The following is an 18274-nucleotide window of genomic DNA, read 5'->3' as shown; positions in this document are numbered from 1 at the left end:
ATATATTAAAACCAAAATTTGAAAACATAGTGAACCAAAATCCAAAAAATTGGATAAGTTTGTGGACTAAAAGCATTATTTCTCTATCTAGAAATTTAAATTTATAAGTGCACCAAAACCAAAGTTTGATGAGTTAATTGACTAAAATAAAAATTGAGACATGCAATCAAATATGTGGTTAGATTGTTTAAGATATATATCTCAAATAAAAATTTAATAATTTATTATCAAATTATATATTAACCTACTTAGTGAACCATTTTTTTAAGGACAATTAGTGAACATTTTCCATTTCACGTGAAAGTGGAAAAAATGGCATGCGTGCATGAAATGTGTATGTAGTGTGCATGTTACGTGCATTAAATAAGAGCAACATGCATGCAACCATAAAGTTTTTTCAACGGGAAATACTACATGTACACATTGGGATACACAATGTAAATGAAATTACAAAATTACTCCTCACTTTATTTGAAAAAACTCTTTCCAAAATATATTAAGAATATTTATATAATTTCAAGTGCACGTATAACGCAAACGTATAACCCTCCGTGTACATGTAGCATCACCCTTTTTCAACTTTGTTTCTTTCAAATTCAAACGTAAATTAATATCTAAATTAATAATAGGATAAATGAGAGTCGATACAACTCCACCCACATTTCAAGACGTTCAACTTTGTTTCCTTTTCAAATTATTCAAACGTAAAAAAGGGTTTTAAAAAAAATAAAATTAATTCACCTTCAATTCTTTCATATCTATGATAGGATCATTGAAATTAAGGCGTCCATCTTTCATTATATTTCTTGCTCCATATCTTCATCAAGAGTGAGTGGTCATTGCTTCAGTGAAAGGTTTGATGAAATCTCTCATTTTCAATATTCTTTACAACGAGAGAAAAAATAAATTGTTGGTAGAAAAGATCTAATAAACAATGAAGTAAAGGTGATCTGCAAAATCTTTGTGCAAAGACAGAATAAAAATTCTATGTAAATATGTGTGAGGATGCAATGCCAATGCACCATATTTATGCACACACAATTGCAGCACAAAATGCATAGGCGTCATTGTTTACATTAGCATGGGATGTTTCTCACGCGTTTACAATGCCAATGCAATTGTAGAATGCATGGGATTCATTAATTAATACCATATTTTTTTGTCCTCGTTTACATTAGCATGGGATGTTTCCCACCCGTAGTATATATATTAATTACATGATATATATTGCTAATACTTTATTAATATCAAAAAACATATAGCAATTCAAATTTTTTTTGTCGAACTGTATATTATTTCACTGGTACGGTGAATCTTTAAGTTTATATAGTCCGAATCCAAAACAAATTAATTATAAAAATTTGGAAAAATTGCAACTTTAGTCATGTATGTTTGTCACTTTGCGATTTTGGTCATCTATGTTTTCACATTTCAATTTTAGTCCTGCATGTTCGGATTTTTGGAAATTTTGGTCTTTTTTATTCGAAAATGCTTACGTGGCACTGTACACATCAGCTCTACATCAGCACTGAATTGATGCCACGTCAGCGCCACGTCGAAAAAATGACTAAAATTGCCAAAAAAATAAAGATAGCGGACTTAAACTGAAATCTGAAAATATAAAGACTGAAATCACAAAATGAAAAACATACAGGACCAAAAAAGCAATTTTCCCTAAAAATTTTAAATATCTCTCTCAAAATGCCAAAGTTATCTGAGCACAGGGTTTTGCAGCAATGGAACTAATTAGATAATTAACGGCCAGATCTTTACATTTAATTAAATTATAGACTAAATCATGCGAATATTTGTTAATTTTATGGGGGTATTATAAATTATATAGTTCAATAGCAAATTTGATTTCTACGCACTATTCTTTTGAGAGAAAACAAAATTTAATTATAGTTCTATAATGTACACATTTTTTTTATTTATGTTGTGGCCGTGCTATCAGTCAAATTCACAGTTGTAGTCCATTAACTTGAAAGTCTTTTCAATCTTTGTCTTTTTTCCATTAGAACTGGCGTGGAGTTGGACACAATATCAGCAATGTCCGGGGTCACATTAATAATGTTCGACTTCACATCTTCATTTACCAATCAATGTCACATCAATATTCCAATGAAAAAGGAACAATAAAGGGTGAAAAAAGGTGTAAGTTAGTGGATTAAAATTGTTTATTAACCAATAACATGAATCAAAAATGAAAAATATATGAAAGTTACAATATATATTGTTTTTTTAGGATCAAACACTTAATTACCACTAGGCCAAAAGTTATAGCTGTAACCAAGGCGCAACTTTTCCTTATACTTGTGGCTGCGCAGATGAGTCTGGTTGTTAAGCTCATGAGTCTAGGGAGGGACGTGCCTTATTTCTCGTGTTGTTTCATATCCCATTCGAGATAAGTCTTATCATTTTTCTACTGTCGGCCATGTCCCCAACAGATACAGTATTATCCATTAAGATATGGTGTCCCTATTTTATTGTCCACCTAGCCAACAAGATCAAGCAGCGCAATGTCAGCAGCTTGACACACTAGAACTTCTCAGGAAGTCACCCATCCTAGCTAGTACTACTCTCACCTAATTGCACGCTTAACCCAACAATTTTCTCTTGTGAATTTGCATTACTTTGTACGTATTTATCCTAGAGGAAGGTTTTTTTAAAAGGAAATAGTTTTTTCGGTTCATTAACTTGTCCATTTTTTGGTTTTGGTCCATTAACGTTTCAAAGTTTGGTTCTGGTACACTATAACTTTTAGTTTTTGGCTATATATTTTGGTCCAACTGCTGATGTGGCATCGGAAAATACTAACATTTCGAGATGTCACGTCAGCAGTTGGACCAAAATAAAAGAAAATTTAAAGTTATTGTATCAAAACCAAAATTTGAAAAGTTAATGAACTAAAAAATAATTTTCCAGTTGTTTATGTTGTATAGCTTCAATGCTTAATATTAATTTACTAACTACATTATTCATTTTAATTTTGATTTTCCCTTAAATATAAATATAAGAATTGTTATAAATTATTATTTTTGAATAATGTGTTTTGAATTATTTGATTGGCATAAAGTATAATATTTTTAAATAAGGCCATGAATTTGCCAAAATTTCCCTGATGTATGTCTAAGAAAACCTAATCTTGGCCCCAAGGGAGTTTCCAAGTTGGCAAGAGTATGTAAGCTCCTGATAAATAATTAGGACTTAGGAGTTCGATTTTCCCTACCAACACCTTCTCAATTGAGCATGTCGCATTAAGCTTTCTCAATGCATTTTATCTTGTTAGCGTAGATTGCAGGTTGTGTTAGCCCCTAGGTTTACTCATTGTGCATCGTAAGGCAGCAGCCGTGGTTTTAACGTCGTTTAAAAAAAATATAACCTAATACTTTCCAATCAATGTCCGAACTATGGTAAAATAAGAATTAATATGAAACACATGGTAACAAGAGTTGTCAGGGTTGTACAAGTGATAGGGCTCACGCATGAAACATGAACAGTGATTCGTATCAGGGCCATATGGAAAAAAAAATTAGAGCTCCGTTCCTAAGCTAATTTTTTTGGAGAAAATCATTTATAAAAAGATCACATACGAGCTGATAATAAATTCATATTATTATCACCAATGTCTAATTTAATAAACTACTATACAACATAAATTTATTAATTATAAGAAATGACATACATAATCTAAATCTAATAATAATGAGCTTTTTTTTCTAAGAAGAATTCTTTTTTTTTTTTTTTTGCAAAACGAGGAGAAAATTACAAAAAATTACAACTGTTTTAAATTTTCAGGCCCACATGAGGATAATAATAATAATAACAATAATAATAATAATAATAATATTAGATTAAAAATAAAATTGAAACCCTACTAGGGAGACTCTATGTAGCCCCTAGAGTGCCTCCCTTAGAGCAGGCCCTGATTAGTATATCTCGAAACAACACAAAACTTAGAAATTTAGAAAAATCTCAATATAATAAGCCAAATTTCATATTAATAATTAGAAAAATAAAACACAACCAATTTTTTCTTGACATAAATTGAAATTAAAATGAAGCAAAATTCATGAACAACATCCCATCAATTTTTGCTAGAACAAGAAAATGCATAAATAAAATCCCACAAGTCATTGGCAAAAATTTACTTCAATTTTCTCCCTCAGAACCAACAGAACTCAGAGCATCAAAGTTGATGTATTGATCAGCATCTTCATAATCTTGAATGGTTTTCTCAACTTGCTTCGCAGGTTTAATCTCTGTGTTGGATTGTTCAATTGCGAAATCTGGTTCCATTTTGACGATGTGCGAAGGTCTGGGATTTTTCACCAGATTTTGGAGACGGTTTTGGTAAAAAATATTGTTTGGATACGGTGCGACCGTGTGTGGCTCGAAACCAAAATAAGGTATCTTTTTCTCCTTGAAATCTGATGCTAGCTGCTTATTCTTTTGTGCTTCTTTCTCGAGTTCCATCTTAAGCATTTTTATCCCAGCTCTCTTCTCTTCGATATCCACTGCATGCACTCGTTAAATATTGTAAAATAAAGCTATATGTTATTATATCATGCAGACGGGAATATGATTTTTTTGGTCCATTAACTTCTCTTTGATAGCCACTGCATACACTAAATTTTAATTATTTTTTTGTTATTTTGGTCCAATTGCTGACGTGGCAGACTGACGTGGCATTATTTTTCAATTCCACTTCAACATTTTCCGTGGACCAAAATAGTTGAAAATTAAAATTTAGCGTATCAAAACCAAACTTTGAAAAGTTAATGGACCAAAACTAAAAGATGGACATATTAATAGGCCAAAAAAACTATCCCTCATGCAGGCATATATTGTAGCTAGCTATATTTTATTTGAACTTGTTGATTTAAATATATTTTACTGCGAATTTAGTCTTTTTATGTTGTCTAATTTCAGTTTTAATTATGTATCTTTAATTTCAGTTTTTGACAATTTTAATCTTTTTTTATCAGAAGTGTTGACGTGACACTTTACATATCAGCATTTGGTTAGAGCTATGAAGGCTTGCATATGTGCTACGTCAAAAAAATGACTAAAATTGTAAATAAAAAAATGATAGCAGACCAAGATAGAAATTTGACGGCATAGATTACTAAAATCGAAGAAAGGCAAATATGCAAGACTAATATTGCAGTTTTCCTTTTAAAATAATAGAGAGAAATAAGTTTTTATTACCTTCCAGACACTTGGATTCATCAGAACGTTTCTCCAATTGGGGTCGGAGGGAATCATTTTGAAGCTGCAATAGTTTGTTCTTATTTTTGTAGATTTCCAGTTGCGAGTTGAGAATGCATACTACTACCTGCACATACATGGTAAGTATACGATAATAGTATTAGGGGAAAATAGATATATATATACCTTGGGCGGAGCCGAAAGTTGAAATGGAACATTATTTACCTCTAAATCCTTTACCATCGTTTCCAAATCACGAGTATAGATTCCCCTCTTAATTCTCGATCTTTGAGCAGAGATTTTGTTCGATATAATCCTGAAGATGCAAAGTAGAAAAATGAGTTTAGATGTCCATTAATTAGATATATAGACTTTGCTTAATATAATGTGATATATGAAAATAATGCCTCAAAATGTATAGCTGATTGTTTTTCATTAAGAATTTTTTTTTTTTAAACAAGTGGTTAAAAAAATAATTAATTAGTTCACCTTCTTATCTTCTTTAAATCCAGGTTAGGATTATTGAAAAGGCTACCATGTTCCATTTCATACGCCATGGCTCCTTCAAGAGTGAGAGGGCATTGCTGTTGTGGAATTTGTGATGAATTCTTCATTTTTAAGCAAAATTCTTTCGACAAACACAAAGTAAAAGAAAGAAATTATTTGGAGAAAACAATGGTATATTATTGATGAAACAAGTTAACCCTTCAAATCTATATATATGGTGTGAGGATGCAAAGCCAATCCACCATATATATACACTTGTCCTTATTTATTATCTTAGTAGGACGCTTACAGGATACATCGATGTATATAATGATATTTGGTAAATATTCGAATAATATCCTGAAAATGTTATGCAACAAAACATGCATATATTCTTTTCGGTAGTAGTGGGAAAATCATTCTCATTTTCGGTAGTTTTGCTTCTTACGCACTCTCATTCATCGTTTCTTTGGATGAATGGTGAGTTTTTACCTAAAAAAGTACAATGATGAAGTCATCATTTCATTGTACGTACGTAAGATATAAGACTACTTTTTGATTTAATTTAAATATTGAAAATGAATAAAATGGCATTCGTGCATGAAAACATGAATGTAGATAGGTATTGTGGTTATTACGTGCAAGTATATCACGCACGCACGAGCCCAATCATTTGTGCAGTTTTCTCGAGTTCATCTTTTAGCACTTTTATTTCATCTCTCTTCTCTTCAATTTCCGCTGCACGTATTACACATTTATACCAATTATAAAATTGTGAACCAATGTCAAAGTTTTTCATTGTGTATTCTCAACTTTGTCCTTGGTTTGTACACACTTGATAAATTATGTGAGGATATTTTTGTAAAATCAATTATTATGATAAGGTCAAAATTGACAAAACATGTGCATATTAGATAAGGTTTCAGTTTCCAAAAATATTGAAATGCCAGAATAATTTAGTTTTTATTTTCTTGTAGATAAAGTGAAAAAAATTTCACAAAAATCTTAATTAAATACTTATCCAGTTTCAACTCCAAATACTTTAGTTTTTATTTGTTTGTAAATGTAATGAACAGATTTTTTCAACAAAAAATCTTATGTATTTTAATTTGTGTCATGAGTTCATAAATATATCAAAATATCATATTTGTAAATGTTATTAAATATATATATATATTAATTAAATTACACATCGGTTTTGAAATAAATAAATTCAAGTGGAGTCAAGTTTTAATCTAAAATAATAAATAAAGAACACACCGACACGCACATATCATATATGTAAAAGTTGAAATTAAAAAAATTAAATATTTTTCCTCCACGTAAAAGTAAAAAGTATAAAAATTATTTTATGAGATGATCTTGCAATTAACAAAGGAATATTTTACAAGAGCTGGAGATGGATAAACCAGTTATAACTTTCTGTAACTTAAAGGTACGTGTTTGAAGGTAAATTTTTTAATTTTTTATAAATAAATCTTTACAAAAATTATTAATTAGCATTAATCACTACTTCTAGTCCTTATGACTAATAATAATAAATGTTCAGCTCAAAACAACAATGTTCGCCAAATTTGTGTAAAAACCTATTGAGCTAAATAATTAAATCATGAGTTCATAATTATATATTAGAAATATCGAATTTTCAAACATTATTAAAATATATATATTTGAATAAAATACACACCGGTGTTGAAATAAATCAATTCAAATGGAGTCAAGTTTTAATCCAAAATAATAAATAAAGAACACATCAACACACTCATACCATATATGTAAATATTTAAATTTAAAATTTTAACTATTTTTTCCTCATCATAAATGCTAAAAACTATAACAATTATTTATGGGATGATCTTTCAATTATTGAAAATATTTTCCTCCTTATAAAAGATAAAAACTATGACAATTATTTTATGGGATGATACTACAATTAACGAATGAATATTTTTATAAGAGTTGGAGATTGATAAACCGGTTATGACTTTCTGTAACTTAAAAACATGTTTTGAAGGTAAAGTTTTTAAATTTTTGTAAATAAATCTTTACAATTTTTTTAGTTGGAAAATTGTAAGACTTTATTAAAGAGTATCACAAGTTACAAGTCGGTCCAACCACAAAGAAAAATTCCCACGCACCCACAAAAAAGGTGTTGGTTAAGAAAGAACAAATTTTGCTAAAGAGTGGGCTACTTCATTAGCCTCCTCCTAGCGTGAGAAAAAGAGACTATTAAAACTAGAGCATAGAGCCTCTATCTCTAGAGCACATAAACCAGCATAACTTAAGTCACTTAAAGGCTCTGTGACTGCTTGCACTGCAAAAATTGAATCTGAAAATACTTGAATTCTATGGAATCCTCTTGAGCGAGCAACTTTGAGACCTTCCCAGATAGAAAATAGTTCTACAAGTATTATAGAGCTAGCATCCGACATTGGTAAAGTTTTGCCGAATGTCTCCAACATCTTTGTATGGATATCTTCAATTTTTTAACAAAACTATAATATTTGTTAAGATCGGTGAGGAGTTTTTAGAGAGAGGGGAGGGGAGGTGAATGAACACTACTATTTTTCGTTTGGCAAGGGCTTGGTACTTAATGCAGGTGAATCTCATACTCTAAGACAAAGCAGTAGTCTACTGAAATAGTGCGGAAAATAGACTATTAAAACCTTTTAATGTCTTCCCTTCTGGAAGTTCGAATGATAAAACTTTCTACGTCTCCCTTTCTTCTGTTTTCATAAGGTATCACTGAAAGATCTGATAAGTACACAAACTGGTACAAACCCAATTCCATAGGACTTATCTCTACCTACTAAAACTCCTAGAACTCACGCAAAAAAAATACAACACACGAATGACTTCTGAAAGAAGACACTTCTCTCGGAATATTACAACACTTTCACTACGACGACCCTTACTTGAATTTTTTTTAATAGAGATATTACATATATGCCCATACATATATGTATATATACTTAAAATAGTTTTCATAAAATATTATACAATAAATAGTCGTTTGCATGCAATTAATTTAAATAATCAAACATAACTAAAAATCTCATGCATGAAGGTTCCATAACGTAAATCATAGTTCAACAACAAATCCCATACAAACTTCTACAATCGCAAAACCAAACAAAACAGTGAAAAGTAGTAATTGTGTGCGGAAATAACATAACACATAAAAATCTCATAATAAACTGGCAATTGTCACGGGTGGGGTTCTAGCTGCCACGGATGCTCAGACGTCCTCACCGCCAGTAGGGACCACATCCTCAAAACTAGCATCAAACTCACCTGCACACTATTTAAATCTAATGAGCCTAGAGGCTCAGCATGCTCTATCCAGTAATAGCAAATACCATATAATAAAATCGCATGAAAGTATGTATCACTTAAAAATATCATAAGGTATCTTATGCATGCATGCTCGTAAAGACATTTGCATAATTTTGAGTCGTAAACATAAACATAATCATAATTTTAATCTTAATCTTAATACGTAACATAAATACGACATGTTATAATCGTAAAATCATCAGTGTGAGTCATATCAGTGATGTATGACCATTAACATAAGCGATTGATCAATCTATAAAACCAAAGTACGTGGCGGCGAGATTCACCCAACCTTAAATCGGGGATTCCCTACGCCTCTATGCTGCCACTTCACCCAACCTTAAACCGGGGATCCATAGGCCATGAACATAAGTGGAAAGGTCATCGGGCCCGGTATCCCGACTTCCAATCCCATGAGTTGCCACAATCACATCAACTTTCCAAAAATATTTTTCTTACATGCCCTTAATCTTTCATAAAATAAATGCATGAATCATGAGCTTAAAAATATCATTTTCCTTAAAATTTTCCTGTAAATATATATTTAACTTATTTTCCATAAAACTCATACTTATATAAAAATATACATATATTTATATTAAATATATATTTACGAACTATTTTACTTGCCACGGACTCATTCGAGTAGCTTCCCCCTTAACTTAAGCACATTAACCAAGGCTGGTCCATTAACACTTAAACTGGCCCAATAATACTTAGCCCAACATAAATAGGCCCGATAGCTCTCATGGGTCACTAGGTCCATTACAAGCTAATGGGCTCACTAAAATTACTAACTTAAGTCCAACAAACAATTTAATCACTCAAGCCCATTAACATTTTAATTCAAATACTTAGGCTTCTAATTAAATTACCCGGGCCCAAAATAAAATAATCCGGACCCAAACCCATATTACATGACCCAATTAACAACTTGACCCGACCCGGACGCCCCTGCTCGAGCTGCCCGAATCATCCATGCCCTAACCAATCCAACTCCACAACCTACGCAGCCCTACTTCCAGCCCTTCGGCCACCCTGCTCAGTCCTCCACTGGCTGGAGCCCCGTCGGCAAGACCACCCCAGGGTCCTGTTGGTCACACGTGACCAGTCCATGGCTCGGTCATGGCCTATTTGCGCACGGCTTGGAGGGTGTTTCACCCTTCGGCTGTCCAGGCCAATGCTCGACCCAAACCAAGGTTGAGCCCCACTTCAAACTTGACCCTAATGGACCTAACCAAGCCACCAAACCATGGACAGCCCACCCCCCTCCCCCCACCCTCAAACCAGCCGTGTCTAGAAATTAACAAAACTTGAGCCAACATGTGCATATGATGCATGAATCATGAGTTCTTGAGTTCCAAATTGCAGCCAAATGCAACCAACATATTTTCATTTAAACAAAAAAACATAGCATAATAGGATTTAAATGGATGAGAAAATATGGATACAACATGCATTAGCTCAAGAAAATCGAATACGGGTGCGTAGCCCCGGCTCAACAAGATCGTAAAGCCAAAACTCCTTGAATTTCTTCCAAGATTTTTGTGTGGTGTGTACAAGTGTGAGAGATGGGGCGGCAGCCACCCTTGCTTGCTCTCCAAGATTTTCGAAAATAAGGATGAAGGGGAAATGAAATTAGGTCTAGGTATTTGTTTGTGTATGTAGTGGGCTTTGGGATTTCTAATTAAATTAGTTAAAAGGCTTAAAATCACTTGCTCAATACTCAACAAATTTGGACATTAAAAACTTTTACCTCGTTCGTCCACGGTCCCATCTACGGGATCGTAATTCAATTTTTCCTAAAAAATTCATAACTCTCAAAATAAGTGGGTTAGATGTCATAATTAAATTTAAAACACATAAACATGTCGCATAATTCACATGATATTTTTCCTTAAAAATTCATAACTCTCAAAATAAGTGGGTTAAATGTCATAATTAAATTTAAAACACATAAACATGTCGCATAATTCACATAAAAATATCATTTAACCCCTTTACTTTATTTTTAAAATAAATAAATCCTCTAATTATGCATACGGTTTTACGTAAATGAATTTCTAGGCGATGCACTCTTAAAGAATTTTAAACAGATAGCAGTAGGCACAAATATGATCTGAGAATCCGATGGATCAATTTGAGTGTGCAAGAGTGTTTTCGAGTATTTTGTAGGATACTAGAAGATAGATAGATATTTTATAGCGGATGTTTCTCTCTACTTTACTCGAAGGAGCCACACAGTCTTGTATAGTTTCTTTTGCATCATTAATAAACGGCTCTTTAAGACTCTCATTTAATATACTTGTACCAAAAGGTAGACTTTTACTACAAGAAAAAAAGCCTAACGATCTACTTAGTTTGTCATATCTTTCATAGGAATGATCAATATATGCACAATAAATTTTTCAGCACCATGTATTAAATGTGGTGTACTAAATATCAGAATGACTAATAAATAAGGTTCCTACTAAAGATATAGTACTCCTAATATCTCATATTACAGTCTACTGATATTATCTTCTGTTGTTGCTGATTTCATCTGAAATTTATTCTGCTTTCCTTTACTACTATTATTGTGTACTGATTTTAGATCAGTTATGTCTACTGGTTGTCATAATCAAAACTTAAATTACTTAACAATATTGATAATATTTCCTTTAATTATTTAAGTCTATATATATATATATATATATATATGTTAATCAATCTACTACGGGATAGGTAATAACTTCGGAAAAAAAACGTTTAGAAGAATTATGGATGACAAGTCCCAAATCAAATTAAATCTTAATCCTGAAAAAAAAAAAAGTTACCTTGATGAAAATTCTCAATTAGATTAATAATCTAGAAAATGTACAATATTATTTATTATTTCAATTTATATTATCGTTTCACGAGCAAAAATTTGAATATTTTATCATTAGGCAAATATTTTATAAATGCATTTATAGAACATGAGATAGGAAATTACAAAATCCGGATTTAATTTGATTTAATGTGTATTACTTATTAAAAAATATATAACTAATTATATTGCTTCAAGGCATATATACATAATATAAAAAAATAATAAGGCAAATCCATGACGAAGCATGCCATAATTTCTCAAGATCAATCAGCAAACAATGGAAATCTCGAGCTGTAATAACAGGATGAGCTTCGATATTAATATTGTGTCAAAGTAAACTACATTTAAACATTATATTTATAAGTTTACAAGAGTAATTGAAATATCTTATCTTAAACTGATAATGTAAATATAGAAAAACAATGATAATAAATGATGACACTAAAACTACAAAAGTTACATTGTTCGAAAATGTTTCAAATGTTTTTATTCGTTGCAGTGTTGAATATTATATCGATTAGATCCATTATCAAGAAATATCAATAAATTTTTTTTCTTACAAATACTATATAATGATTAGCAAATATTAATAAAATATATTTTATATATAGGATCACAACACTTTGATATACCACAAGTATTAAATACACCAAATAAAGAAGAATAAGTATTTACTCTCATAATAGACAAAATTGTTGAAATAAAAGATGGAATATTAACATTTGTAATTAAATACATTCAAAATTCAATCAAAAAATTTCAAAAGCAAGAGCATTGTAAGTTAAAAGAAATCAGTAGATTTTGAAAAATAAGAAATTAAGAAGAAAAGAGGATGTCCAACAAATACATTGATCGTTAACAATATTGACATACAAGTAATAGAAGACGAAAACATACCAGAATGCAGTTGGGAATGATGAAATTATTGTTATTTTTGCAAGTAAATATTTTTAGTATAAAAAAGAGACCGTCTAACCAAATACTAAAATATAACGATACAAAAATTCAAATGATTGATGGAGATAGCATAACAAGAATTGCTATTAAAGATGATGATAATATTGATTCTTTCATAGAAAATAAAAAAATGCATAGTATGAAAAATCGTGAAATAGAGAAAAGTCCAAAATATAAAAGAAAAAAAATATTTGACGCAATAATTTAAATTAAGATTTAGAATGCATTATCTATATCAAATTTTTTTCCATAAACCAATATTTACAAAATAAGTAATCAACATATAAGATTGGAAATTACAAAAACAATATTTAATTTAATTTGATTAACGTACCTCACTTATTAACAAATAAATAATACATACATGAGATAGAAAATAAAGCGAATTCATGGTACAAAGCATGTCATAATTGCTCAATATATTTAATCAACAAAACAATGAAAATCCCGAGCTGTAATAATTACATAAGTTTCAATATCAATATTGTGCCAAAGTAAAACTACATTAAACACTATATTTATAAGCTTAAATAAGTTATTAACAATATCTTATTCTAAACTGTTAATGTAGATATAGAATAATGATGGCCATATATAAATGATACAAACATTGAAACTGCAAGTTTTACATTATTTGAAAATGTTACAAATATTTTTATTAGTTGCAATGTCGAAGATTATATTGATTTTATCACTAAGACATGTAATAATTTTTTATTTCAAATAGTAATTACCATGAAAATCATTAATTAAATGTGTGTTGATATCTTTTCATCTCAATTAATTTAATTAAAAACACTTATCGACAACAAAAAGTGTTCCTACGTGCATCGCACGTGATTTTTACTAGTATAGTAAAGTGAATCGCGAATTTAAATGTAATTAGCTTTTGGTTGGTAAGCATTAAAAAAAATTGTTTCTTTCAATTAATTGGGCTCCTCCTCCAAAGTTACAATGTAAGCCAATCCACACGCGTGCATGCACCATTGTTGCACAAAACGTATTGATAAGTACACTAATTAATTAAAAAAAAATTGTCGCGGGACTTGCATATAATTTAATTTGTAAGGTGAAAATTTAGATTTAACGTGTGTGTGTGTGTATATATATATATATATATATATATATATATATATAGAGAGAGAGAGAGAGAGAGAGTTTTGATCACATGGGCAACCACCATGAGCAACTACGTGAGCAACAGCTTACGTGGCAATCACTCATTGGATGTCCAAGGTGCCACGTCAGCTGTTGCTCACGTAGTTACCCATGGTGGTTGCCCATGTGATCAAAACTCTATATATATATATATATATATCGAATTCAAGCCAAATTCAATACAAAGTTGATTATATTCCTATCTAATCCATTCAATTTATCAATCATGGCCTAAGTGTACCGCGACAGGAATGGAACGAGTTAGCTAAACAGCTAGATATACTCATGAATTAAATCAAACTTTTACATATTTTGAAATTTTAGGGGTTCTTATAAATTACATAACTTGTAACTTCCTCATTTTCTTAAAGACATAAAAATAATATAAATAATTAAAATAATATAAAATGTTGCCTACTTTTTTTTTTAAAGGAGGGGAAGGGGAAACATAAAATAAAATAAAAATAGAGATCCTTAAAATATATCAACAGTTTTCCAACAACTTGCTAGTACAGTATCAAAAAATAGTAAAAAAGACTAGCAAAACATTCAGGAAATATTCTGAAACATTCAGGAAAATATTCTGTCTTCTCATGAAAAACTTTAAAAATTCGACTTCCAAATAAACCTTATAATTCATAAAACAGTTTTCTAAATTTGCGGAACTTCATGGTCTTAGATATGCGCCTTCTCATAGCCACCGTCTTCGCCAGACTGCACCACATCATTCATCATCACCCGCATCGATGAAGTCTAGTGAGCCTAAAAGCTCAGCAAGTAATACCGAAAAATAATTAACAAATACTTAAATAATAAATTTAAATCTTTCAATATCATTTAACTTTTAAAATCCTCAACTTTATCATATGCAAGCAAGCACACACATGCACACAAAAATCCACTTTTTTTTTTAACTTTGCACCTTTACACTTTACATTTTACCCATAACACCTCAATAAAAATTCACCTCAAACACTTTACACCTAAAAATAACACCTTATCTAACACGCCTTCAACCTCATTTGGTGGGGAATTATGACTCAAATGCCTTATCCAACACGTCGTCAACCTCAATCGCAACTTCACCACAAGTCATAAAATATTTTACACATTTCTTTCTCCTCAAAAACAACCCAACACAGACCAAAACTCACAAAAACACACACCAACACACACACAAAAAACACACACATACACCCACTCAAACTCACGGCTCACACACACACCCCAAGAAATTGAAGATCTGAAGTTTTCGGTTGAAGAATTCTCGCCGCTTCTGGTGTTGCCTGTGTTTTCGCACAACATCGGTACACAACACCGTGGTCGCTGCCAAGTGAAGATATTTCAGGCTTTTCTGCTAATATAGTATTATTTTAGAGTGTACTTTGGATTTCTCAACGTGTTGAGAAATCTGAGTTTTTATATGATTTACTAGTATTGATTTTGTAATTGAATATTACATTTTTCTCGTAATCATTTTTGCCATAAGGCATCACACAAGTGCTTGCACGTGTGCATATTATTCTGTGGGTTAATTTTTTATTATTTTAATTTTATTTCCGTTGCGTAGTTATTTGTGCTTAATTGTTTTAATTCAAACTTATCTAAGTATTAGTTGATGTTGTCTCTGGTGTCTCCAACACCATAAGACAACATCAGCATTTTAAACTTCGTAATTAAGTTTGTGTTATGTTATGTTGATACCTTTCATAGAATAAATCATGGACTGAGCTATCCCGATCGGATCCATAAAGCGGGAAGCATATCGAGCAAGGGATATGATGTCTTCTTAAATTAGCTGAGGTAAGGATGATATCATGTGAGAGAAGGTTTTTTTAGTGTTGTAAAGTTGGCGTATGTTTCTCTTATATGTACATCAAATTAACAACCCTGAGTATAAGGAATCATTATTTTAAAAAATCAACTAACTTCAGTAAGAAAAAGTAATTGTTTTTGGTTGGTAAGCAGGGCGTATCTATTTAGAGGCAAAGGGGAAAATGTCCCCTTGAATATTGATATAATGGTACTAATATACCCTGCACGTAAAATTAAACCTATTATCTACAAGTTAAAGTTTAATTTAAGAATCGTCTTCATGATTCAATGGGAGATGAATATATAAATATTAGTTCAATTACTTGTATTGAAAATGATAGATTTCTTAGTTTGTCTGTGTCGATTAATTGGAAATAACCCTCGTGAAGGAGTACCTAGCTAATATATATACTTGTGTATATATTAATGACAATCCACCACATATATATGTATGTGCGCGCACGCGCACGCAATATTGTTGCACAAAATGGCGTATTGGAAATTACATTAATTAATTATTTTTTGTCGCGGGACTTGCTTATAATATGTATTTAGTTTTTATGGTGAAAATTTAGATTTAACATATAAACTAACTCAAATTCCAGCCAAATTCGATAAAATTTTGATTTTATTCATTCTTTAATCCATCCAATTTATCTGTCATGGCCTAAGTGTGTAACAATAGGAATTGAACGAGTTAGCTAACCAGCTAGTAATACTTATGAATTAAATCAAACCTTTACATATTTTAAAATTTTAGGGGTTCTTATAAATTACATAACTCGATATTATATTTTGGTTCTATATATGTATATTTCTTGTGGAGTATCAATAGATTTAATTTTAGGGCTGGCGAAAAATACCGAAATGTCGTCATACCGCCTTTACCGTACCGAAAAAAAAATCGTATATACCAAAAATTTTGGTATACTGAAAATTTCGGTACGATATGATACCGTACCAAAATTTTCGATATCGGTATCGGTATAATATTAAATTTTTGGTATTTCGGTATATCGAAAAAAAATCGGTATACACGGTATCGGTATCTGAAATTTCGGTACCGAAATTTTTGGTACGGTATACGGTATTCGGTACGGTATGCGGTATACCTTACCGAACCACCCCTATTTAATTTGCATTAGTGTGTATTTACAGGAAATTAAAGTTCTTTTAGGGTCCATTTGGATATGCAATAAAATGTTTTCATAAAAGCGTTTTTTACAAACAAAAAAAAAAATTACAATTTTTCTAGATTTGAATTATAAAACTTAAACAAAGTTTCGATTCCAGCATTCGCGTGAGAACGATATTTTTCTTTTAATTTAAAAGAATTACATTTTGATTTAGATGAAAACAAAGTAAATGGAATCCATGCACGAAAAATATGAATGTAGCTAGATCGTAGTGTGCTATTACGTGAGAGTATATAAATTACGCACGCGCGAATTGAGCACAAAACTTTGAGATTTAGGATTAAAAATAAATAAATTAATAAAATTTCTAAATTCTTTCACCTAATTTTATCTCTGATGCTTGGTCTTGGAAAAAGAAAAAGAGAAACTCAATTGCAAGAAATATTGAAAAGCCTAGCTAGCTTCCCAAAATTTAACTCAAACAGGTGGATTTTCGGCAGCATCGAGAGCATCAAAGTTGATATAATGGTCTACATCTTCATACTCCTGGAGTGGCTCGAGACGAAAATCGGTCGGTATCTGTTGTGCCTCATGCTTATTATGTTGTGCAGTTTTCTGGAGTTCTTTTAGCATGTTTATCTCAGCTCTCATCTCTTCAATTTCCACTGCACGCGTAAAATGAAGCCATATACTATCATATATATTTATATCATGCGCGCATGCATATATCTAATATATTTTTCCGTAGCTAGCTAGATTTTATTTGAAATTCATGAAATATATTTTAATTACATTCATGACGACTGGATTTGTTCGAACTTTTCTCCAGTTCTCGTTGGAGGGTGTCATTTTCAATTTGCAAGAGATTCTTCCTCTCTTTGTAGCTTTCCACTTGTGGAGTGAGAGTGGATATATGTGCCTGCAAATTAATACATATATATTTACCTGATTTAAATTTTGTACAAAAAACCAAAAAAAAAAAAACACACAATGGACTAATATATATTTACCTCCAAATCCTTGACCATTTTTTCCGAATCACGAGTATGGTTTACGATCTTCATTCTAGATCTTTGAGCCGAGAGTTTGTTTCATACAATCCTGAAATATGCGCAGATGATCAATGAAAAGGTGAGTTTGGATATGTACAAAAATAAGAGGAAAATTGCATATATGTAGCACACGCACTTAATTAGTTATAGATTTGGAATCACATGGGTTATTATTAACTCAAAAAACTTTCAGAAAGGTTATCCACAAACCAGAGATTTCAAGGGGTGATATATGCAATTTTCCCAAATAATAATGTCAATCACTGAAAAAG

At 31.1% G+C, this 18274-nt stretch overlaps 1 protein-coding gene and 1 long non-coding RNA gene across 2 annotated transcripts; both read right to left on the bottom strand.

Moving 5' to 3' along the window:
• Nucleotides 1–4152: 4152 nt before the first annotated feature.
• Nucleotides 4153–5825, bottom strand: LOC140878475 (uncharacterized). Its single transcript, XM_073282075.1, has 4 exons — nucleotides 5701–5825; nucleotides 5437–5527; nucleotides 5212–5338; nucleotides 4153–4517 (listed from the first exon to the last, which is right to left on the bottom strand). Exons 1-4 carry the CDS (start codon nucleotides 5823–5825, stop codon nucleotides 4153–4155), a joined length of 708 nt encoding a protein of 235 aa, XP_073138176.1.
• An 11687-nt stretch (nucleotides 5826–17512) lies between these two features.
• LOC140880128 (uncharacterized) lies at nucleotides 17513–18061 on the bottom strand. Its single transcript, XR_012149591.1, has 3 exons — nucleotides 17961–18061; nucleotides 17743–17869; nucleotides 17513–17615 (listed from the first exon to the last, which is right to left on the bottom strand). It is a non-coding gene; the product is annotated as an uncharacterized lncRNA (long non-coding RNA).
• Between the last annotated feature and the right edge of the window lie 213 nt (nucleotides 18062–18274).

The sequence above is a fragment of the Henckelia pumila genome, chromosome 2 (assembly GCF_033568475.1).
Source record: "Henckelia pumila isolate YLH828 chromosome 2, ASM3356847v2, whole genome shotgun sequence".
Classification (NCBI taxonomy): Eukaryota; Viridiplantae; Streptophyta; class Magnoliopsida; order Lamiales; family Gesneriaceae; genus Henckelia; species Henckelia pumila.
The sequence above is the reverse complement of the archived record's forward strand: the minus strand, read 5'-3'. Positions and strand labels throughout refer to the sequence as shown.

Excerpts from the sequence above, each read along its gene's own strand:
- LOC140878475 (XM_073282075.1), bottom strand. The coding sequence starts at position 5,825 with ATGAAGAATTCATCACAAATTCCACAACAGCAATGCCCTCTCACTCTT. Across the intron at positions 5,339-5,436 it reads CGATGGTAAAGGATTTAGAG|GTAGTAGTATGCATTCTCAA; the intron begins GTAAATAATGTT and ends ATGTATGTGCAG. Across the intron at positions 4,518-5,211 it reads TGAATCCAAGTGTCTGGAAG|TGGATATCGAAGAGAAGAGA; the intron begins GTAATAAAAACT and ends GAGTGCATGCAG.